The 23,877-nt window shown below is 49.6% G+C and overlaps 1 protein-coding gene across 10 annotated transcripts in view; it reads left to right on the forward strand.

Moving 5' to 3' along the window:
- Positions 1-318: 318 nt before the first annotated feature.
- Positions 319-23,877, forward strand: part of STARD3 (StAR related lipid transfer domain containing 3) — a 38,408-nt gene continuing 14,849 nt past the window's right edge. For 4 of the 10 annotated variants that reach the window (XM_073326171.1, XM_073326175.1, XM_073326180.1 and 1 more), the window contains exons 1-2: positions 1,632-1,777; positions 18,855-19,114. In XM_073326171.1, coding sequence (XP_073182272.1) covers positions 18,899-19,114 — 216 coding nt within the window. In that variant the 5' untranslated portion in view covers positions 1,632-1,777; positions 18,855-18,898. Of the gene's footprint in view, positions 371-1,631; positions 1,778-16,354; positions 17,679-18,854; positions 19,115-20,527; positions 23,468-23,877 lie in introns of those variants that run through there. The other 6 variants (XM_073326172.1, XM_073326174.2, XM_073326178.1 and 3 more) reach the window with 6 other exon arrangements.

The following is a 23,877-nucleotide window of genomic DNA, read 5'->3' on the forward strand; positions in this document are numbered from 1 at the left end:
TGGCTGCCCAATGCAGCGTCAAGGGGTACCTTTGTTTTTGTACAGGAACTGGTTTTTGCTTTGGCTGGCAACGGAACGGCTCACAGCAAGGGCATTGTTACTCAAGAGCAGCATCTTGAGTGAAGCCAGCAATACCCTCATTCCACCAATTGACTTTTCACAAGGAAATAAATAAAGCTGCCAAGATGCAAGGTCCTGGCACCCGTCCCACTGCGGACAAGGGCCAGTTTCATGTTATTAACAAAGTCAATCTGCATTCTCCAGTCAACACAGGCCTGTTTCTTTCCCTGATCCCTTCCCGCAGGAAGGTGGCAGACTTGTAAGGGCTTGTTCTGGGCTGATCCAATGAGGAATGCAGTGGACTACCCAGGTAGGAAATTCTGGCTCAGAGGGGGCTGGCTACCATATTGTACTGCCACTTAAGGAACATGGATTTGGGGCAGAGAGGTGAAGTGATTTCTCCAAGGTCATGCTGAATACAGATTTCCTGACTCCCAGTCTTGTTCCTCTAGCCAGAGACCCACACAGACTCCACTGACCTCCGTGGGTTTCCCCCACAGGCTCTCCAGGGTTTGCTGCCTCACTAACAATACCTACCAGCAAATGAGCTGAAAGTCAGGTGATATGCAATCCATCTCTTTCCAAGCGCCTGTGCTCACCCCACAGCCTGAAGGGCCTGATTCTCCTCTCAGTGATGCTTGCTTTGCAGCAAAGCAAGTCCACTAACTACTCATGATTTGCCCCAGTGTAAGCAAGATGGGCCTGATGAGTTTGAGGCGAACTGCTGAGGCTCCAAAGGGAGAATGGAGGTTGATGAAAGCCTTGGACCATTTCTAGACAGACAGTTGTCCATTCTCCCAGGCCTCTGCCCACCCTGCTTTTTGGACCTCAGGACAAGCTCCTGGTCCCGTGCTCAGATCACAGCTCGTCCCAGTCTGCTGAGAACGTTGACAATCCAGCCGACAGCCCTGATCAGGAGAAGGGGGGCCATCCGCAGCACGGAGAGCAAGCACCAGCTCACCCTCACATTATATTACTGGGGGACGGGAGGTGTCCGAGGGCTCCTATCTCCATGAGCCAAGCAGGAACCAGGATGCTGGCACCTCCGCAGATTCCTTAGCCTGGAGAGATCCTGCCCTATGCCAGCATCTGCCTGCACCGCGCCCATCCCCACAGGGAGCCCCTTACATGAGACCCTTCCTAGCGAAGGGGCAGTGAGAGGGGGGGTGCCATCCATCCCCACGTAGGGGTCCTCCCCCCCACAAATGGGGCTCCCCCCATGAAGGGGTGTCCTGCCCCCACAATCAGGGGCTCCCCCTCCCCATGAAGGGGTGTCCTGCCCGCACAATCAGGGGCTCCCCCCACAAACAGGGGCTCCCCCTCCCCATGAAGGGGTGTCCTGCCCCCACAATCAGGGGCTCCCCCCACAAACAGGGGCTCCCCCTCCCATGAAGGGGTGTCCTGCCCCCCCAGTCAGGGGCTCCCCCGCTCTGGCTGTACAATGCCCAGCAGCCCGGCTTCAGTCCCCCTCTCCCCGCGATGGTTTCTCCCCGATGTCCGCCCCCGGGCCGGATGGTTCCTCCCCAGGAGCAGGGAGGGAGGGAGGGAGAGTCCCGATCTCTTCCGGGGTCAGGGGTCACGCCGACGCCTGGTGAAAGCGGCCTGTGGGTGGCGCGGGGCCCGGAAGCGGCCTGCCCCGAGCCGGGGTTTGCTTCCGGCCTGAAGCTGTCACCGGCGCCGGGACAGAGCCGCGGGCGGCGGTTGGGGCCATGAGCAGGTACCGACGGGGCCGCCCGCCCTGAGACCCCGGGCTGCGGCGTCCGACCCCCCCCCCCCGCGTCTGTCTGTCTGTCTGTCTGTCCGTCCGTCCGTCCGTCCGACCCCCCCCGCGTCTGTCTGTCTGTCCGACCCCCCCCCCGCGTCCGTCCGTCCGTCCGACCCCCCCCGCGTCTGTCTGTCTGTCTGTCTGTCCGACCGACCCCCCCCGCGTCTGTCTGTCTGTCTGTCTGTCCGACCGACCCCCCCCGCGTCTGTCTGTCTGTCCGACCGACCCCCCCCGCGTCTGTCTGTCTGTCTGTCTGTCTGACCGACCGGCCCCCCCCGCGTCTGTCTGTCTGTCTGTCTGTCTGACCGACCGACCCCCCCCCGCGTCTGTCTGTCTGTCTGTCTGTCTGTCTGTCTGACCGACCGACCCCCCCCCGCGTCTGTCTGTCTGTCTGACCGACCGACCCCCCCCCGCGTCTGTCTGTCTGTCTGACCGACCGACCCCCCCCCGCGTCTGTCTGTCTGTCTGACCGACCGACCCCCCCCCCGCGTCTGTCTGTCTGTCTGACCGACCGACCCCCCCCCGCGTCTGTCTGTCTGTCTGACCGACCGACCCCCCCCCGCGTCTGTCTGTCTGTCTGACCGACCGACCCCCCCCCCGCGTCTGTCTGTCTGTCTGTCTGTCTGACCGACCGACCCCCCCCCCGCGTCTGTCTGTCTGTCTGTCTGTCTGACCGACCGACCCCCCCCCGCGTCTGTCTGTCTGTCTGTCTGTCTGACCGACCGACCCCCCCCCGCGTCTGTCTGTCTGTCTGACCGACCGACCCCCCCCCGCGTCTGTCTGTCTGTCTGTCCGACCGACCCCCCCCCGCGTCTGTCTGTCTGTCTGTCTTTCTGTCCGACCGACCCCCCCCCCCCCGCGTCTGTCTGTCTGTCTGTCTGTCTGACCGACCGACCCCCCCCCCCCGCGTCTGTCTGTCTGTCTGTCTGTCTGACCGACCCCCCCCCCCCCCGCGTCTGTCTGTCTGTCTGTCTGTCTGACCGACCGACCCCCCCCCCGCGTCTGTCTGTCTGTCTGTCTGTCTGACCGACCGACCCCCCCCCCCGCGTCTGTCCGTCCGTCCGTTCGTCCCCTATAGAGTCCGTCTGTCTGTCTCACTGGCCCTCTCCTCTCTCTGTGTCCCTCCCAGGGCCCCTTATTCCCTTCCCCCGCCCCAGCTGGGTGTGTCTGCCTGTCCTCGTACCCCCGTGTCTGTGCCTTAACCCCCCCCCTTTGGTGTCTGTCTGTCTGTCCGTCCCCCTCGTCATGCTCTGCTGGGGGGTCAGGGCTCAGCCTCTCCCCCAGCCTGAGTCTGTCCCTCCTGGGTTGCGTCCCCTGCTCTGATCCGGGCGGCGGGGTTGCAGGCTGTGATCTGTGCCAGGCCTGGGGAGCTGCGGGAGGCTCAGTCTGACCCTCATGGAGCCTCCCCACCTCAGGGGGATCCCTGGGGGTCAGCTCTTTCTGTTCAGCGCCGTTGTCCGAGGGGTCCAGCTGACACCTTTGTACGGCCCTGTGGCGAGGCTTTGGCGGTCATTGGTGTGTTGTCCTCATTGTGCACGATGTGCCTGTTAGCCCCATGAAAAGGCAGCTGGTTTGGAGGGGAGAAATAAGAGAGCACTGATCCCCACAAATCAGTGTTCAAGACTGGGGGTCAGGACTCCTGACTGCTACTGGGTGGCTGTGTGACTAAGCAAGTCCCATCCTCTTTCTGTACTTCAGTGTGTGTGTATTTAAGTAATAATGATACTAGCTTCCATTTGTAAATTGCTTTGAGGTCTACAGGGGAAGAAGTTATCACTTCTCTCACTCACCCGCAGGACAGCTCCATCCATATAAGAGAGATTCCTCTCATTGGCCACTGCCAATACACCAGCTTCATATTCTCTCTGTCCTGGTGGTCCCGAAAAGTGTTTGAGAAACACTGGTCCCTTGGTACCAGCTATCAGAGTGTGATGGCTCTTATCTGTGGGCTCAGATTCTGGATTTTTCTCCTATTAATAACCTGAGTGTTTGCAAGTGTTTATTTCAAAACTTTATCATTATACTGATTCTTGGGAGTGTTAAAAATTCCCAAGTTTCTAATAATTTTAGATTTAAAAAACTGAACACTTAATGTACTTTTCACTTTTTTTCTTTTAGTTTTTAGAACTGTTTCTCACAGCTCTGCAAATAAACACTTAAGCAGACTGATTATGAAAATTTTCACTCTTTCCAGTCAGTCGTGAGTCACTTCCATTTCTAATTTTTTCCGTTCTACAGAGTTTGGCTTCAGCCATTCAGGAGAATGTATTAGGTTGCTTTTGGAATTTTTTAAAATGTATGGAATTTAAAATCTGAGCCAGATTTGACCCTTTTACATTTTTGCACTAGTGGGAAATTAAAAAAAACCCTCAATACTTATGACTCTAATTATTGGTATTGCGGTAGAGCTTGAGACCATGGTCAGGATTGGAGTCACATTGTGTAGAGTGTTGTATAATTTTAAATTGTTAAGCTGTTAAAACAGGAGCTGTTTCTTATTCTGTTTGCCTAGCATAATAGGGCTCCAATCCATTTAGATACTTACATGGCCCTCATTCCATGGTATCCAAGTGCATCACAATTATTAATGTATTTTGTCTTTGCAACACACCTGGGAGGAAGGGAAATAATATTCCCACAGGAAAGGTTCATTGATTTGCCCAAGATTACACACACAGTCTGGCGCTAAACAGGGATTTGAACACAGATCTCCGGAGTCCAAATCCAGTCTCTTATCCCTTAGATCATCCTTCTAAATTGGTTGAGGCCTCTAGATGCTACAGGATTACAAAGAAGAAATAATATTAATATAGTTAAGAGTAAGTAAAGTCCCTGCCCCAAAGTGCTTACAGTCTGGCTAAACAAAGCAGATGAAGTGAAGGGCCTGGGGAAAGGGTTGCAACATGCTAGAGCAGGGGTGGGCAAACTTTTTGGCCTGAGGGCCACATTGGGGTGTGGAAATTGTATGTCAGGCCATGAATGCTCACGAAATTCGGGGTTGGGATGCAGGAGGGGGTAAGGGCTCCGGCTGGGAGTGCGGGCTCTGGGATGGGGCCAGAAATGAGAAGTTCAGTGTGCGGGAGGGGGCGCCGGGTTGGGGTGCAGTGGGGGGTGAGGGCTCTGGGGTGGGGCACGGATCAGGGGTTTGGGGTACAGGAGGGGGCTTCAGGCTGAGAAAGAGGGGTTTGGAGGGCAGGAGGGGGAGCAGGGCTGGGGCAGGCTGTTGGGGTATTGGCGGTGTATGAGGGCTGGGGATGAGGGGCTTGAGGTACAAGAGGGGGCTCTGGGCTGGGATTGAGGGGTTTGGAAGGCGGGAGGGGGATCAGGCCTGTGGCAGATGATTGGGGCGTGGGGGAGGCTCAGGGGTGCAGGCTCCAGGCGGCACTTAAACTACAAGCAGCTCGTGGAAGCATGTCCCTGCTCCGACTGTGAGGCACGGCCAGGCAGCTCTGTGCGCTGCCCTGTCCGCAGGTGCCACCCCTGGAGCTCCCATTGGCCAGGAACCGCAGCCAATGGGAGCTGCGGAGGTGGCGCCTGCAGACGGGGCAGCGTGCAGAGCCGCCTGGCTGCGCTTGTGCGTACTGGGTAGGAGCCAGAGGGGGGTCATGCCGGCTGCTTCCTGGGAGCTGTGTGAAGCGGGGCAAGCCCCAGACCCTGCTCCCCAGCGGGAGCGTGGGATCAGTGCAATCCCCAGACCCTGGTCCCTGGCTGGAGCTGAGGGCGGATTAAATGGTCTGAAGGGCCGGATGTGGCCCACGGGCCATAGTTTGCCCACTCCTGTGCTAAAGGTAAGTAGATCCAGTGAGTAAAGTCACCCTTGATCATATTTCGCATTAATCATTGATTAATAGATAAAACTGAGAGCAAATAAGGGACACCTGTTGTCTAGAAGAGTAGCAGTGTTCTGGTTTAGCATTCTCCCTGTAAATCTTGATTGACAATGGAATTTGATTTTTGGGTGGAGGGAGTAACTGACAATTACCAATGATTTTCTGATTTAAATCAAATCCTTCCAAAGCTGCTTTATGCACTAATTCGCCAAGGGCGCCATTACATTTAAGTGGCTTAAAACTATCTGATCTGTTTTTTTGGCAATAGTGGTAATAAACAGGAGAGTCGACCTAGCAAGGAGGAGAAGAGAGAGCTCTGTAGACAGTAAACATTTATTAGAAGCGTTCAGAGACTAACAGATTGCTAAAAGCTGTAGCAATATTTACTAATGCCACCTTGTGCTTCCATCCAAAGACCTCAAGGTGCTATTATAAATATTAACTAGTTAAGCCTCTCTCCCCTTGCTGGGAAGTGGTATCATCTCCTGCCTACAGATGGGGAAACTAATGCATACAGAGATAAAGTGATTTGCTTAAAGTCACGCCAAATCATAGATAGAGCTGGGACCAGAACTCAGTTCCTGACTTGCAGACCCCCCTCTATCTGTTTAACAACACTTACCAGAAGGAAAAAGCCAAGAATATCCCTAGAGCTTGCTGTGACTTGCAGTGTCGAGACCTCTATGTGGTAGTCGCTCATCAATAACCTGTAACATGAAAGGCTGGTGCTTATGTAGTAGTTGAATATTCTATTTTTAGAGGCTTGTGTTGCAAAACATATTGAGACCCTGAACTATGCAGACAAATGAGAGTGATCCAGACACTGCCTTTGCTGGGCAGCTTGTCAGAATTAAGTCTTTGTTTTTTCTTGGTGCTATTTTTTTTTTTTAAGTCTAAATACTACTATTGTTTCTGTTTTCTGGGGGTAGGAGGGCATTTCACAGGAGTCTGACTGTGTTTACACCAGGAGAATGACTCATGTTAGAAAATGTTTATCCTGTTAATCAGTGCAATTTTGTCCTTAATGAGGGCAAACATTCTTGTTTAAAATATGTGTTAGCTGGTTGTGATTAACCCTAACTTGTCCTGTCTCCATTAACTACTAAGTCATGTTTAAAATCTTGTTAGTTTACACATCATGTTGGAAAACATGTTGTCATCATCTCAGAGCCTTTATGATTCTCCACTCTCCTGTTCTTGCACTTTAGCTGCCCTCACTTTGCAAGCTACGGACAAGGCTAGAGGGCCGGACTTTCAGGGGTCTGCCCATCCAACCTGACAGGTAGTGTCCCTGCTTTCTAATACTGCTTTCCCCCCATGCCCAACCTCTGCTGATATACTTCGCCCCTTCTACTTCAGCCCTGGGATCTCTGCGCAGCAGAAGTGTTGGATGTGTCTGCTTTTGATCTTTCGCCTGGTGCTGCTATGAGTATTGTCCAAACTTGAGTGCTGTAAAACTTTATGGTGTGAGGAAAATGCTGCTGTCTGTGTTGGAGTGCTGCATTGATCTGAAAGCGCGCACAATGTGGCGTGCTTCTTGTTGGGCTGCTCGAAAGCAAAGATTCAAAGGTGTGCGTTGGCCCTGGCAGCCGCTTCATGAGCAAACAAAGTGACCTGACTTTGCGAAGACTGTTGCAACTCTCCCCACCCTACGATAACGCTGATTACGGTCTACACTGAACAGTACAAAGTTCATCTAAAGTTCCTCATGTGTTTATAAATCTGAATCTTTCTAAGCGTTTGTGTCACATGGATCACCACCGGATCTGAGCACCTCGCCAAAGGTGATCACACCACCATAAAGGACGCAAGTAAAAGGAGATTTTGCAACTTTAAATAAATCTCCATTAAAAGTACAGTGCAATCTGATCAGTCTCTTTACACTGTGTGTTTTATTATTAATGCACTGCTACTAAGGACATGGCTACCCTGGAAACTTCAAAGCACTGTCACGGGAACGCTCCCACGGCAGCACTTTGAAGTGCGAGTGTGGTCGCGCGCAGCGCTCCTGGTAATCCACCTCCATGAGGGGATCCCAGGGCGCGGAGCCTGTTTACACTAGCGCTTTAAAGCGCTCTGACTTGCTGCGCTCGGGGGGTGATTTTTCACACCCCTGAGCCAACAAGTTAGAGCGCTACGAAATGTAAGTGTAGCCAAGCCCTGAGTGCATGAAACTTCATAGACAAATACGTCCACAGTTCCCTGTTCTGAGCAGCATACAATCTGAACCCAAGCCCTTGAGTGAATAAAATGGTAAAATGAATGGCAGATTAAATTTAGATGAAATAAAAGGAAATGCTACTTTGCATGGAATGTAATCAGCCTGTGGCAGTCACAGTTCCAGGAAGCTCGTGGCAAACTGGATTTTATCCGTGACTGCATAGTAACCTCTAAAGTGCTATGGTGGGGCCTGAGGGGTCATGACCGTTCTCCACCCATGAGCCCCTTAATGCTAGGAGTAGTTTGTGGATATGAGGTGAATTTTATTTCCTTTAAAAGCATCTGATGTTGGTCACTGCCGGAGGCCAGAAACTTAATGGAGTAATGGCCTAATAGCAAATCTTATGTTTCCTAAACCTACTTCCAGACAAACTCGATCTGTTGCATGTTTTAATTCTAATTTTTACATGAGGCCCTGAGAGTCTCCTCATTAAGGTCGGTCTCTAAACTCAAGCTGGCAGCTGCTGGTGATTGTTAATAAAAACAGTGATTAATTACATCAGACCTTGAGATTTCATCCCACAGTTGTGAGACCTTGAGTTGCCAGTCTGCACGTTGGAGTTTCGCAGCTGATCTGCAGTGGCATGGAAATCAGCCTTCCTGAATATTTAGGCAGGGTGTTTTTCCTGCTGACTTGCAGGCGCGCAGGGATGGGAGGGAAGTGGTCGGTGTCAGACAGTAAACTCCAGGGGAGCATGGGAGGAGGGAAGGGAAGAAGCGCAAACCCCTGGACTCAAAGTTGCTATGATCAGAGAGCACGATGGAGTTGGTGTGAAGCAGAGGCTCGAACAATTAAGTTGCCACTGAAGTGTTCTGAAAATTGTTTTGATAGTGTGAAGGGCTAATGAGGCGGCTGCACTGGGGGGGGTGTTCGCTTGAACGGCGGAGACTGCAAATTGGATGCAGACAGGGTTCTGTCATTTTGAATAAAGAAGGAACTGAGATATGGCTGCACAGTGTGATCTTGATTTTTCTATAGGTTTCAAGGGATGTTGGAAAAATGGGTAAGCCAGAAGGCTTTGGGGGGGCTCTTTTGATCCCCCTAATTGCAGAACATGGTTGAGAGGTGCCATCCGCCTTTACAGTGGCTCTCTGCAGTTAGCACAGCCCTTTTAAAGCCAGCCACTCTGCACAGACAGGTTTCAGAGTAGCAGCCGTGTTAGTCTGTCTTCGCAAAAAGAAAAGGAGGACTTGTGGCACCTTAGAGACTAACCAATTTATTTGAGCATGAGCTTTCGTGAGCTACAGCTCACTTCATCGGATGCATACCGTGGAAACTGCAGAAGACATTATATACACAGAGACCATGAAACAATACCTCCTCCCACCCCACTCTCCTGCTGGTAATAGCTGCACAGACAGTTGCCGGTCGGGCACACACAATAGTAAACATAGCCAGAATGCAGTAAATAGGGGTGGCACTCTTGAGGCAGGAGGGGGGTGCCCTAAGAGCTGGCAGGGATAGTGAGTCACACAGCATGCTGTGTACAAATTGTTCTGCCCCTAGGAAAGGAGAGGGAGTGAGCTGCCTTAGGGCATGGTCAGCCCTTCAGGATCAGTAAGCTGTATGGATCAGAGAGCACAAGGCTCTTGTGGGCAGTGAGACTAAATGCCAGAAAACAGTTCTTTGGGGGGCTTACCCCATCATTCTGCTAGATCAGTGATACTTGCAAGCCGCAAGTGGCTCTTTACCGTGTCTCCTTCTTGCAGCACATATTAAAACCCTGTGTGATTGAATTATTAACCAATCAGGATGCTTTTACTATGCTATTAACTAGTTGTCGTTGATAAAATAATACTTGATCAGTCATTTTGCTGTGAGGAAAATATGCAATATATATAAACAGTAAATAATGAATTCACGCTGCTGTGGCTCTTTTGGGTAATGTTGATCACTAATTTGGCTCCTGACACCCTGAGGTCTGAGTATCTGTGTGCCACATGGTCCTGAATCAGAACGCGGGATCGAAACCCCTGCTCAGATGTCCGTGTTTGGATCCAAACTGAACTCTGCAGTTTGGGTTCAGTTCCCTAACGTACCCTTGGCCAGCTGCTGACCCAGGGCTATTAGGAAGACTGCTGACGCATTGTCAGTTTTGATCCGTAGCCGGAGGAAGTCAGGGTATGAAGGAAGGAGAAGAGGCCAGCCTGTCCTGTTGAGTCACCGTGTGTGAGTAACCGCAAGTGCATTGTTTTAAAACAGCCCTCTGACCAAGAGTGAATTCTCAAGTTGAGAATCCCTTGTCTGGTCTTCCTGCTGCCCTAGGTGGTGTCTGGTGGCCAGTGAAAGAAGCTCCAGAGATAAAAGGAACAGGAGTACTTGTGGCACCTTAGTGATTAACAAATTTAGTTGAGCCTAAGCTTTTGTGGGCTACAGCCCACTTCATCGGATGTAGCCCACGAAAGCTTATGCTTAAATAAATTTGTTAGTCTTTAAGGTGCCACAAGGACTCCTGTTCTTTCTGCGGATACAGACTTCTACAGACTAACACGGCTGCTACTCTGAATCCAGAGATAAAGTGGCTTAAAGTTCACTGTTCTGCTTGTGAGGGAGGACGTGCACAGCCTTGGGTTTTGGTTAACCTCTTCTTGTAACACCAAATACTTGATTACTGTTAAGTCACATGACTGTAATGCCCAGCGTCTCCTGGGAGCATCTAGTTCAGTGATGGAAAGTCTCACTAGGTAGGGGAAGGAGAGTCACTAGTGGAAACTGAGCCATGTGATAAGGCGTGTGTCATCGCTATAACTCTGACTGCAATTTGTCTGATCTCTGGGATTGTGACTGCTGATGAAGGGGGTGGGGTTGGAGAAACCAGGGGCCTGTCAACACCCAGGTCTGAGCAAAAATCTTAACTGGGAAGGGGAAAATGAAGCCCATCAAACAAATCCACCTTTGATTAGTGTCAGGCCTGCTCCATGAGGAGGCTTCACCCTGTTCTGGGGGGGAATGAGAGCAGGTAATAAGAGTTGAGCGTTGTACAGTCAAATACACAGTCTGGTTCTGTTGGGACATAACGGGGTTGGAGTTGTGCAGCAGCAGCCTGTCCTCCCATGAAGTGGGGAGGCAGGGTCCTCGCCTCACTGAGTAACCATCCCTGCTCGGTGGGGACTAAGGAGTCTCCTCTGACTCCCAAAGAAGTTACATGTCCCTGGCTCAGCGCCGATGGCTGCAATACCAAGCTTTGGGTGCTGAAAGGAAGCCGTAAGAGCTCTTCCTTGTTCCTTCTCGTGGGGTGGGGGGTAGTGGCAGTTTGGCAGCATCTGCCCTTCAGGGGAAGGGCACTCGTGTGGGGTACAGAAAACCACCCAGGGTTAAACACAGCACAGACTCACCCCTCCAACCTGCACTGCTGGTATGTGGCCTCCTTGCCCGTTTGTCCCTCCCAGGCAGGGCTTTCATGAGATGAACCAGGATCAAGGGGTCTGAGGGGCTGATAATAGGGCACTGGCCCTTCAGCAGCATTGTGGCATGAAGTAGGATCACTGCTTCCCCTTCACAGGCCTTCCTCCTCCTGCTTGCAGAGTGAAATTCTGAGGTCAGGCTGCCAGCTGTGGGGGAGGATTTATGCATAGACTGGATGGCACCTGTCTAGGGCACCACTATATAGGAAGGATTTTGCTATGGAAAGAAGCTGTCTTTGCAGAGGGCAATCAGCTATGCTGTGGGAGAGCACCTTTTGGGCAAGGATTGGAGGTGCCCCATGGAAAAGATGTGCTTGGATTCCTAAGGGAAGCAGAGGTGATGGGGAGAGGGCACCAAAATAACATTGTGTGGGGCACCAATGTACATTATCGGATGCGATGAAGTGAGCTGTAGCTCACGAAAGCTTATGCTCAAATAAATTGGTTAGTCTCTAAAGGTGCCACAAGTACTCCTTTTCTTTTTAAGAACCAGATTACTACCTTGCTACTCTGCTATTCACTTTTCTCTTCCCTCCCTCCATCCTTGTCTTTGTTCCCTCACTTTACAATGTTAGCTCTTTGGGACAGGTCCTAGCACTTTGTGGGAGCTACCAGAAACAAATACATAATATGACCCAGGCAGTAACCTTCAGTAACATTGGTACAGATGCTAATTTGTCCTGAAAGACTTTAAAGAGAAGCTGCAAAAGTTTGCTTTCAAAATCACGCCCCAAATTTTATAAGATTCCAGCACTAGGGGAAAGTGTATTCAGTAGATAATCTGTACCTGCCTTCTGGTGTGTTGAACATTAATTAACATTTGTAAAGTGGTGTGTAAGTGCTAATTATTGCTATGATCAAAAATGTAATTGCTGTGTGTTAACAAAATTATGTCTCTACGATCCTGAGAGAGAGAGAGCTGAGCTGTAGATGTTATGTCACTCTGGCAAAGAAACAGAGAAATCTGCAATGTGGATTTCTCCCCTTTATTAGGGAATGTACAGTGGTGGTTACATTTGAAAACATGTCTATTCTCTAGGGAATCCAGGACTTTTTTTTAACTTCTAGTAAATCCTCTGTAGTTCATCCCTTTGAAAGGATCCAAGTCTAATAGTCTCTTGAGCCAGTTTGTCTTCTGATACAGTATTTGGTGTAAAATCTGCAACTATCAAAGGAGGTGACTTGAGAATTAGTTGTTAAAGCCATTTTATGAGCTGAGAACACACATCCGTAATAGGAAGTCTAGGGAGTGGGAGGCAAAGAGAAACTCTTACTAGACTGAGTCTTCTTACTGCAAGACATGTAATTAACATGCAAACATGTGCTAATGGGAAACTTATTACTTAAATCTGCAGAACAAGGCAGTCCAAGTGGATGTTGACATGGTAGGCCCTAAGTGTCTCTTTGTGCAGTACATAGGATATGACATAACCACACTTGAATGCAAATCCCTGCAGTGTTTTGACACAGGTGTCTCTTTTGGGTCATAACATCTGTGTGTGTTAGCACGTCAGGCCTCATAGGACAGATCTGTGTGAAAGGCAGTGTGTTATTTGCATTTGGTGTTCTTTTCACGTTTATCTAATACTTGAAAAGTCTGTTGACAAGTTCAGATTCTTGGGCCCACTCGCTGCTGCCTAAAGGGCAGTGCTGTCGAGATCCCAGAATAGTGTGGACAGGTGCTATGCAAGCCGCTTTGCCAGTGTCTCTCAACCCTGACCTGCAGTGCCATCTGCTTTTCCAGGCTTGGACCTTTCAAACAGACACACAGCCACTGCCAGTCTCACTGAATCCTGAGGTGTCTTTGTGATGCGGATATTGATCTGCTATTGGCTAGGGTGGGACACGTCCCCTTTCACTTACAATGTAACTACTATATTTGAGTTCTTGGCATCTCTAGATGATACTTGGCACTTAATAGTACCATACAAACCCCAAGTAATTCTTGCAACACAGCTATGTGAGGTAGGTATTGTGCCCCTTGTACAGATAAACACTATCTCAGCTTCCCTAAGCGACTCACCCAGGGCCACACAGTCAGTGGCAAAGCTGGGTTTTTTTTATCAGTATGTAGTAGCACCGAGGAGCCCCAGTCGTGGACCGGAACCCCGTTGTGCTAAGCACTGTTCAAACACAGAAGAAAGAGACGGTCTCTGTCCCAAGGAGCTTACAATTTAAGTATGAGATGAGAAACAGGTGGATGCAGACAGAAGCGGGAGCACAAGGAGACAATAAGACAATACTGATTGGAAGGACAGACGGTGGTCTCAGCTCATCAGTGACCCAACGGTTGTCAAGTTTTTTTGTAGGCATCGCAGCAAAGGAGAGTTTATGTAGGGGTTTGCAGGAGGATAGGGAAGTAGCTTTGTGGATGCTTAAAGTGAGGGGCAGCATTGGGGAAAGCAAGAAGGCATTTGTTTGAAAATCTAACAAGTGGGCTATAGAGGCTGCTGTTGGCCAATCGGAGGTAGGTGTCAATATCTCGATCAGTGAATGAAAGATGATGGGATAGGACATTAAAGGCCTTGAAAATTAAGACAAGGACTTTGTTTGATGCAGGGGCCTCCTGTCTCCAAAATTCCTGCTCAAATCATTAGAAACACTTCCTCATCAGAGAGGACAAAGTTGGTTAGTGAATTATCCCAGTGTATGGCCCGTGCTTGAAACACAAACTCTTGAGGAGTAAGAAAAAAACCCCAACTCTCCTTAAAGATGTTAATAATGTTACCGCTGCTTTTTGAATCAGAAGAGTGTCCATAGGACATTCTAGCTTCCTGGTGCCTTTTCTGAGTCTTATCGTCACCCACGGAATTTCTCAAGATAGCAAGTGCTGTTTCTGTTCTCCCTGCTGCTCTTTCTCAAACCCTGTTGTGTTTGGAATTCGAGCATCACCCCTTGAGCAGCACCATAAAACCAATTCTCTCTCTCTCCTGGATTGAGCAGACATCCTGCTACAAAAAGAGAGACTTCAGAGAATATATAAATATGTAATAAAGCACTAGGGTGCTCAATAATTAATCTTTCACACAGAAGAAAGCTTGTGTGGGTTTTTTGGGGGGATTTTTTTTTTTAAGCTAAAAAACCCCCCTGGCATGCTACTGTTCCCTCTCCAAACTCCATCCCTGTCTAATGGAACAGGCCTGTGTTGGGAGAATCCAGAAAAGAAATGCATCACATCGGACCTTATAATGAGATTCTAAGATCACTTGCTTATCAGAATTCTACAGTACCTTAACCCGTGCTTGTCCCTGAGCTTTGGAATTCATATCTTTTAGAATTGCTTGGAAACGAAAAGTCCTCTTTCCCTCAGATCTGTTTCTAGTTGGGTTTAATGCAAAATTCAACTTGCTCTTTGCATATCGAAGGGCAAGTGGACTATCGCTCGTTTTCTCTCAGGTGTTCTTAATCAGCGTGTTGGTCTCGCAGCAGATCAAGTCTTCAAAAAAAAAAAAATCCACTAAGTAAAGAGGTATATTTTGGTTTTATCTAGGAAGGCGGTGCGCTGTTTTAGACAGAGCATGGAGTGGGAACCAGGAATTTCTGAACTCTTAGTCTTGGTTCGTGTTTTCTTGAGCAAGTTACTTCCCATCCCGTATCCCCAGCTGTAAAAAAGGGGGTACCGCTGTTTATGTATCTGGCTGGGGGACGGCGGCTGTGAAGAATTGATGGATGATTGTAAAATACTTGGAAGTTGCAGAGGACTGTAAGTGCAAAGTGTTGTTCAGGCTGAGAACACAATGACACTCTACCGTAGAGAATGGGGCACTGTGTACGTGTCCATATATTATTTAGCACTCACAGATGTCTTAACTTTTTTCAGTTGGAGACTCTTCCCCACCACTCGTAGCGGTGGAAGGCCTTGTTGTTACTGTTTATACAAAGTGACGTCTCTCTTCTAAAGTGCTGCCATTGTCAGAAAGTGACTGTAAAAATGACTTGTAGGGCTCCATGTTTATTCCTTCTCTGGTCCTTCCTATCCTACAATGATCCACACAACTGGGGAACATGGTGGAGCACCATCAGGGTTAGAACATGGTGGCTTCTTGCATATATGGACAGGAAAAAACACATTCGAACCGGGTTAAGGAACATCTTTTATCCTAGGTACCTATCACAGTTACTGGGAAAACTGCACCTCTGAACTGTCCTCGTCTCATCAAGTGCACCTGCTCTCAGGCCTTGAGCCATCACCTGGCTCAGGGGTATCACATGATTCTCCCATTCTGACCAGCCTCGGGATTGCAGGCCCATGGTACTAACTGTGATGGCCTCAGAATATCACACTTAGGGCATGTCTACCCTAGAAACTCCCCACTGCCAGGAGGCCGGCTGCCTCCCCAGCTCCTCACCTCCTCACTGCCAGGAGCCTGGCTGCCCATCCTGCAGCCGGGCTCCCAGTGGGAAGCAGGGAGCCGGGTGGGCGTAGCCCGGCTGGGAGCCATGAAATTGACAAGAATGACAGCCAACAGCTGATATAAGTAACCCCCAGTGTCTACAGGGACACAGCGTTGCCGATAGAAGCCTTACGTATCTCGTGGAAGTGGAGTTATTCTGTCGGTGCAGCAGGGCACTTACATCAGCGGGAGCAAGGCTGTAGTGTGGACGCTGACATAATGACCTAGACGCTGACATAATGACCTTAGGCTCGGGCCCTGCAGTCTTTTCCCTCTGCGAACAATGACTGTGGTTAGTGCAGTGACCAGAAAGCCTTCTCTTGGCAAAAAGTAATTTAGAACAAAAGCATTTGAGAGAAAACATCGTGTCTAAGTCTACCCCGAGGCTGGTTATTCCCTGGATGTGGGAGGGCCCAGCTGCTTCAGACTCCCTCTGCGTACTCTCTCTGGCAGCCTGTCTCCATACATAGCTGTTGACAAGTGACTCCCCCTAAAAAGGACTTTAAAACTCTTTTTTCTCTTGCTCTCCAGGCTCCTAGCTTGGGCAAAACCAGACTTGCAGCTTCCTTGGAGACAGGCTCTTTGAAGCTAACAGCTTCAAACAGCTTTGTCTTGTGTCTGCACACTGGGATGTTCTTATCTAGATCTAGTGCACTGCTTTCTGTTTGCTCTTCCCACAGCTCCCTATCAAGCTGGATCATTACAGTCGCACAGGAAATTAAAAAACCCACCGTGGTACTACAGTAACTATCTCGCTGACCAATCATATCGAGCATTCATGAATGATGACACCTCACTGGTTTTTCGATAGCAGTATCACGGTACCTGCCAGGGTTAAACACAGTACTTCACATGATTGCAGCATGGCATTTTCCTGTTGACTACAGGCAAGGGAAAACCTGTTCCAGTGCAACAGGTCACACGTACATCTAAACCAGGTGCTGTAGCACCACCTAACGCCTTCCTGATCCATCTTGCTCCGCTCACAGCTCTATCCTAAATGCCCAGCACGGCCAGCTTTCTCTGGGTGTGACAATGCAGCTGTTCTCTCTGCCTCCTTTAGTCTACGTGCAGCAATAAAGATGCTGCATCGGAGCTTGGCTGTCAGGGCTGTCAATACAGTGGGCAGAATAAAATCCACCTCACTCTGCCGTTCTAACGGGGGTTTTGAAAAAAGGGTCCGTGTAGTCAGTAGCTCTGATTCAGGGAGCGGCGCAGCTATGTTACTTAAACACGGGCAGCGCTTCCGTCCATGGGATGGGCAGCTAATGGCACAAAGTAACGATACCCAAGAGCCATGTGGAACGTTTAGCCCTTGGGGACCATCCATCCCCACTAGACTGACTTGTTCCACCACAGCTGGGTGCCTTGGGATTATTCCTGGGATCCTATATTAAAGGACCCTTTGTTCATATCTCTGCCTCTGCAAAAACATCTCATGTGCCCCTTTCCCCAAGGCCATGCCATCCCGATAGCATCGGTGGCAAAAGCTAAGATTCTGCGGTCAAAGAAGCAAGCAGGCCAGCTTTCTGTGCTGGCAAAGTGTGCTCTGAAGCAGGAGAGCATGGACAGATTTAGTTTGGAGTGAAATTGCGCTTCGTGACCGCCAGGACTCTCTTTCAGCCAGACCCTTTGGTGGCACATCCTCACGCCCCTGAAACAAGTGTGAATGTGGGGTGTGGCAGAAAGCTGGGGGAGGCAAGAGAGGTTCCTGCTCATTTTAACAGGCTCAGAGGACAAGTGTGAAACGGGGTAGGAAAAATAACCCAAACGCTTTCTGCTGCTGACGCAAGAGCTCTCGTAAACCAAAGAGCAAACATTGGCCTCTCCTCCCAGGTATTGCTTATAGCAGGGGGAGTTAATTCTGTTGAATTGGGGGTGGGGATGATTTTCAAAGGTGAAGAAGGCAGTGAGGCAGCTGGCTCCCATTTGTGCCCTTGATCATCTCCATGGGATGAATATATTGGAAGCGTCAGTCTCCTGGCTGGATGGATGCACTACAAGGTGGGTAGAAAGTTGGCTAGATTGTAGGGCTCAACGGATAGTGATCAATGGCTCCATGTCTAGCTGGCAGCCGGTATCTGGCGGAGTGCTCCAAGGGTCGGTCCTGGGGCTGGTTTTGTTCAATATCTTCATTAATGATCTGGAGGATGGTGTGGATTGCACCCTCAGCAAGTTTGCGGATGACACTAAACTGGGAGGAGTGGTAGATACGCTGGAGGATAGGGATAGGATACAGAGGGACCTAGACAAATTGGAGGATTGGGCCAAAAGAAATCTAATGAGGTTCAACAAGGACAAGTGCAGAGTCCTGCACTTAGGACGGAAGAATCCAATGCACCGCTACAGACTAGGGACCGAATGGCTAGGCAGCAGTTCTGCGGAAAAGGACCTAGGGGTGACAGTGGACGAGAAGCTGGATATGAGTCAACAGTGTGCCCTTGTTGCCAAGAAGGCCAGTGGCATTTTGGGGTGTATAAGTAGGGCATTGCCAGTAGATCGAGGAACGTGATCATTCCCCTCTATTCGACATTGGTGAGGCCTCATCTGGAGTACTGTGTCCAGTTTTGGGCCCCACACTACAAGAAGGATGTGGAGAAATTGGAGAGAGTCCAGCGGAGGGCAACAAAAATGATTAGGGGACTGGAACACATGACTTATGAGGAGAGGCTGAGGGAACTGGGATTGTTTAGTCTACGGAAGAGAAGAATGAGGGGGGATTTGATAGCTGCTTTCAACTACCTGAAAGGAGGTTCCAAAGAGGATGGATCTAGACTGTTCTCAGTGGTAGCAGATGACAGAAGGAGGAGTAATGGTCTCAAGTTGCAGTGGGGGAGATTTAGGTTGGATATTAGGAAAAACTTTTTCACTAGGAGGGTGGTGAAGCACTGGAATGCGTTACCTAGGGAGGTGGTGGAATCTCCTTCCTTAGAGGTTTTTAAGTTCAGGCTTGACAAAGCCCTGGCTGGGATGATTTAGTTGGGGATTGGTCCTGCTCTGGGCAGGGGGTGGGACTAGATGGCCTACAGAGGTCCCTTCCAGCTCTGTTATTCTATGATTCTATGATTCCTAGCTTGGGATCTTTGGGGCTGCAAGGCAGCAAATAAGAATTGGCTCAGCTAGTAAAGCAAACCAAGCATCCCTTTAAGTGTCTAAAGGTCCCTTCCATCTTCCCTGCAGGTGATATGGTGACAAGCTCGCGGATGTAGTTGTTTCGGCTGAGGATGAGCAAGCCCAGAGACTTGCAGCATGACCTGGAGCGGAGCCTCCCAGCCATTGCGTCCATGAGCACCTCCCTCTCGCAGAGCCAGGGCTTCTCACCGCGCTATTACTTCTCCCCGGAGAAGAGGAAAGCCATCTCGGATGTCAGGAGGACTTTCTGCCTCTTTGTCACCTTCGACCTGCTGTTTGTGTCTCTGCTGTGGATAATTGAGCTGAATGTGAGTTCTGGGCGCTTTCTGATGGGGGAGCAGTGAATGAATCTCCCCTGTTGATTTTGGGATGCCGTCCACCCATTTTAACAGCCCCATTCTGAAACCCTAGGGCCAGGTCCTCAGCTGATTTCCAGGGCACTGCACCACTTCACACCAGTTGAGGATCTGGCCCATAAAGCTGTTACAAACAGAGATCCTCATCCTTTCCCTGGGCTTGGCATTGGGCACATGGTGACTGTGACAGGATCCCCGGGGTGCAGCCTGGGACCGTGGTACTGCTGTGCCTCCTGAACTCTCTCCAGCCTGGCCTGTCTCTCAGCGCCTTGCTAGTGACCAGCAGCAAACTCCTCCAGGTGCTGCGATCACTCATGTGGAGACCCAACACCCAGCTAGATTGAATGAATGCTCCCAGATCCACTCATGAATCACACAGGGAAAGGCCCCAGCCAAACACCCCCACCCCAAATTGGTTCACCACTTCATCAATGGAAAGTGGATATACACCAGCCTTCGCAAAACCTGAGCAGATTTGCCACACACTTCGTACAAACTCACTGGTAAAGATAAACAGTACAACAAATGTATTGACTACAAAAAATAGATTTTTTTAAGTGATATTAAGTGATAGGCAAAAAGTCAGAGTCAGTTACCAAAAGAAAATAAAACATAAGCACCCAGTCTAAACTCTTAACCCTGTTAGATTGGGCAACATCTAGATTAAGCAGTTTTTTCTCACCCCACTGGATATCGCAGTTCATAGTACACCGATTTCACCCTTGAAATCTGGGCCAGTCTTCTCTGTGTCCTTGTTGCTTGCAGCATGGGTGGGGGCAGGAGAAAGGTGAAGCAGGGGCCTGCTCTGTTCTGTTTTATACCCTCAGTCCCATGTGCTTGGGGAACACACAAGTCCAGGCATGTCTGGGGGGCATTGCTGAGTCTCCAGGCCAGGTTGAAAGAAAAGGAGTACTTGTGGCACCTTAGAGACTAACCAATTTATTTGAGCATAAGCTTTCGTGAGCTACAGCTCACTTCATCGGATGCATTCTGTAGCTCATGAAAGCTTATGCGCCAATAAATTGGTTAGGCTCTAAGGTGCCACAAGTCCTCCTTTTCTTTTTGCGAATACTGACTAACACGGCTGCTACTCTGAAACCTGTCATTAGGCAAGGTTGAGCAATTCCCCTGGTGTGGCCTCCTGCAGGTCATTGAATTGCCCCTCCCTTGCTGGACAATGGCTGTTGATGGGTTGTTTGACACCCTGCTGGGGTGTTGGTTACTTTCCTTGCTGTTGCCTCTGGGGAGCTAATATCTGGCTGATTTCGCCAACTTACAGCGTGTTTTAGTGACAACCATACAACACAATTCTCATAACTTCATAGACATTAATGAGTCATTTTTCTATCCATATATGTATTTCAGCAGATCAGAACCTTTCCCCCGATACCTCACACGGCCTGCTTTATATGCAAGATCACAATTCTATATAAATGCGGAACATGGAGGTTACAGGGCACTCCCCCGAGGTACAGAATGTCACAGTGACCTTGCTTGTGATATTAATAAGTGGTCAGAAAAGCAGCATCTCAACAGCTTTGGTGCTACCATCCCAGCTGGAAAAGAGCCTGGTTTGAGATCCTGTGGATAGCTGCATTGCTCAGTCTGAGCAGCAGGTCTGTTCTGACCAACCTCCTCCAGTGCGTCCCCCTTAGTAAAGGGGAACTGATGAACTTTTTGCGAGCCGCTGCCTGTCTCCTGTGTTGTGGTGGTCCCTGCCCGCTGCCGGGTGAAGGGGGATGTCGCATTTTGCAGGGAGAGACTTCTTGCTTACACATTTGCGACTGGGCTTTGAAGCTGCATGTGCTGCTGTTCTATCCTGTTATGGTAGGAGCAGAAAGGAGATGATCAGAGATGCATCTCCAATTCTACGTGCAGCCCTCACCAGTCTGGCCTTATTTATTATGACTGGATCCCCGAGGATATATCAGCTATTATCTTCATGTCCTGTTTACCTCGTTCAGAGTCTGCACTTAACAGTTTGTCTCAGTCCGCAGTTCAGTTCACACCACCCCCCAGAAATGACGTGAGTAGTACTGAGGGTCTGTCTAGGAACCACAGGAGCAAGGAAATTAACAGCCAGTGTTCCACTAGGGCCAATGGGTTACTATAGAAACCCCTTGTGGGACCTGTCCTCTTGTGAATTCCCTTGACCCTGTGGGATTGCCCTCCTCCAGGGCTGGTGGGAGAGGAAGGAGGGGTCTCTTGAATTTTGATTTGCAACGTGACTCATGGAAATAAAGCTAGTGTCCAAGCTACCAAATTATTTTTCAGGATCCAGTTTTGCTCCCAGCTGTGTTAGCTTGTGAGTTGCCCTTAACTGAGACTAAATGATAACCTATGGGCCTTGAGCCCAGGAGCTGTATGTTTGAACATGTTAAGATGGCTCACTTGCACTGCTGTGAAAATTACCAGGTTTGTGCAGTGACTCATGCATCTAAAACGCTCAAATGGTTCTCACTCGCTTGTTGCAATATTGACAACTCATTCAGTTCTCATTAAGTGCACCAGTCACCTGCACACTTGAATTGTCCAAGCACGTCCGTTTCTGAGTGAAAGGAACTCCCCAAACAGTCTTTTTTGTTTCTTCGGGGCAGCAGTGTTTGTTTAAACTTTCATTTTTTTCCAAAAAAAGAACAGGAGGGCTTGTGGCACCTCGGAGACTAACACATTTATTTGCACGTAAGCTGTAGTGCTCCTTTTCTTTTTGCAAATACAGACTAACACGGCTGCCACTCTGAAACTTGCCATTTTTTTCCAAGAAGTTTAGCCCAAAGCCCTCGTCCCTTCCCTCCTGTGGTGAGATCTCCTGTCAAATTCAATCTTTGGTATGAATTTTTAAGCCGTTCCTCTGTGAAACCTGCTGGATTGCCAGCCCGGGAGACAGAACTCCTCTCACCACAGAACAGATACAGCAGCAGTGCAGAATCACTGCTCTCCTCCCATGTGCCCCAGCCCTGATCTATAGGGAACGCTTTTTGGTGGCTGCCTAGTCAGTCCTTGGCCTCTCCAGCAAAAGGGTACGCGTGACAGCAGCGGCTTTTATGATGCGAATGGCTGTCCGCTATGGACAAAGACCCACCAACTGGTTTCTCATAGACCATGAAACAGCTGTCAGAATGTAACAACTTCCAGTCCAGCTGGGCTGTATTCCACCCAATAGCCTGAAGGTGAAAGGCTGGTTCCAATTACTTGAACCATCCAGTCCCTCATAAGCCAAAGTTCCAAGCCTCTAAAAATAGGATTTGTGGTACAAAAATCCCACTGGCAGGCCCTTAACTATGCTCTGAAGCAGAGTTATTTTGACACAATAGATGCTAGACCCTTACTAGCATTCCTGTACAGAACGAATTGGCTTCCTTTTTTCCCCTCTGCCTCAAGCCACAGCACATTTACCTGGGAGTTGACTGATCAGTGCCAACGTCGTCTTCCTTCTTTAGCCCTGGTCTACGCTACGGGGTTAGGTCGAATTTAGCCATGTTAGGTCGATTTTAAAATGAATGCATCTACGCAACCAACCCCGTTCCATCGACCTAAAGGGCTCTTAAAATCGACTTCTGTACTCCTTCCCGGTGAGGGGAGTAGCGCTAAAATCGACCTTGCTGTGTCAAATTTGGGGTAGTGCAGATGCAATTCATCAGTATTGGCCTCTGGGAGCTATCCCAGAGTGCTCCAGTGTGACCGCTCTGTACGGCACTTTGAACTCCGATGCACCAGGAACTTTTGATTTAATTTCCTATTTGGTCAGCGTGGCTAGCTCAGCAGCACAGGTGACCATGCAGTCTCCCCCAGAATTGGAAACGAGCTCCAGCATGGACTGAAAGGGAGACACTGGATCTGATTGCTCTATAGGGAGAAGAATCTGTGCAGGCCGAACTCTGATCAAAAAGAAATGCTAATATATATTCCAAAATCGCACAGGGCATGGTGGAGAGAGGCTACAACAGGGACACACAGCAGTGCCGCGTGAAAGTTAAGGAGCTCAGGCAAGCCTACCAAAAGACAAAGGAGGCAAACGGTCGCTGCAGATCAGAGCCCCATACATGCCGCTTCTATGATTAGCTGCATGGCATTCTAGGGGGGACCCTACCACTACCCCACCACTGTTCGTGGACACCTGCAAGGTCAAAGTCTCACACAACAGGGAGGAGGATTTTGTGGATGAGGAAGAGAAGGAGGAGGAGAATGTGCAGCAGGCAAGCGGTGAATCCGTTCTCCCCGGCAGCCAGGACCTTTTCATCACTCTGGAGCCAATACCCTCCCGAGGCGGGATCCTCAACCCTGAAGCCGGAGAAGGCAGCTCTGGTGAGTGCACATTTGTAACTACAGTACAGGGTTTAAAAGCAATAGTGTTTGTTTGATTTGCCCTGAAGAAATGGGATGCATTCACGGACAGTACAGCTACTGGAAAAGTCTGTTAACATGTCTGGGGATGGAGCCGGAATCCTAGAATATTAGGTTTGAAAGGGACCTCAGGAGGTCATCTAGTCCAACCCCCTCCTCAAAGCAGGACCAATCCCCAATTTTTGCCCTAAATGGCCCCCTCAAGGATTGAACTCACAACCCTGAGTTTAGCAGGCTAATGCTCAAACCACTAAGCTCTCCCTCCCCCCAATCTCCATGAAGCTCTCCTGGAGGTACTCTGAAAGCCTTTGCAGAAGGTTTCTGGGGAGGGCTGCCTTATTTTGTCCTCCATGGTAGGACACTTTACCACA

This window comes from Lepidochelys kempii, chromosome 27, assembly GCF_965140285.1.
Source record: "Lepidochelys kempii isolate rLepKem1 chromosome 27, rLepKem1.hap1, whole genome shotgun sequence".
In the NCBI taxonomy this organism is placed as follows: Eukaryota; Metazoa; Chordata; order Testudines; family Cheloniidae; genus Lepidochelys; species Lepidochelys kempii.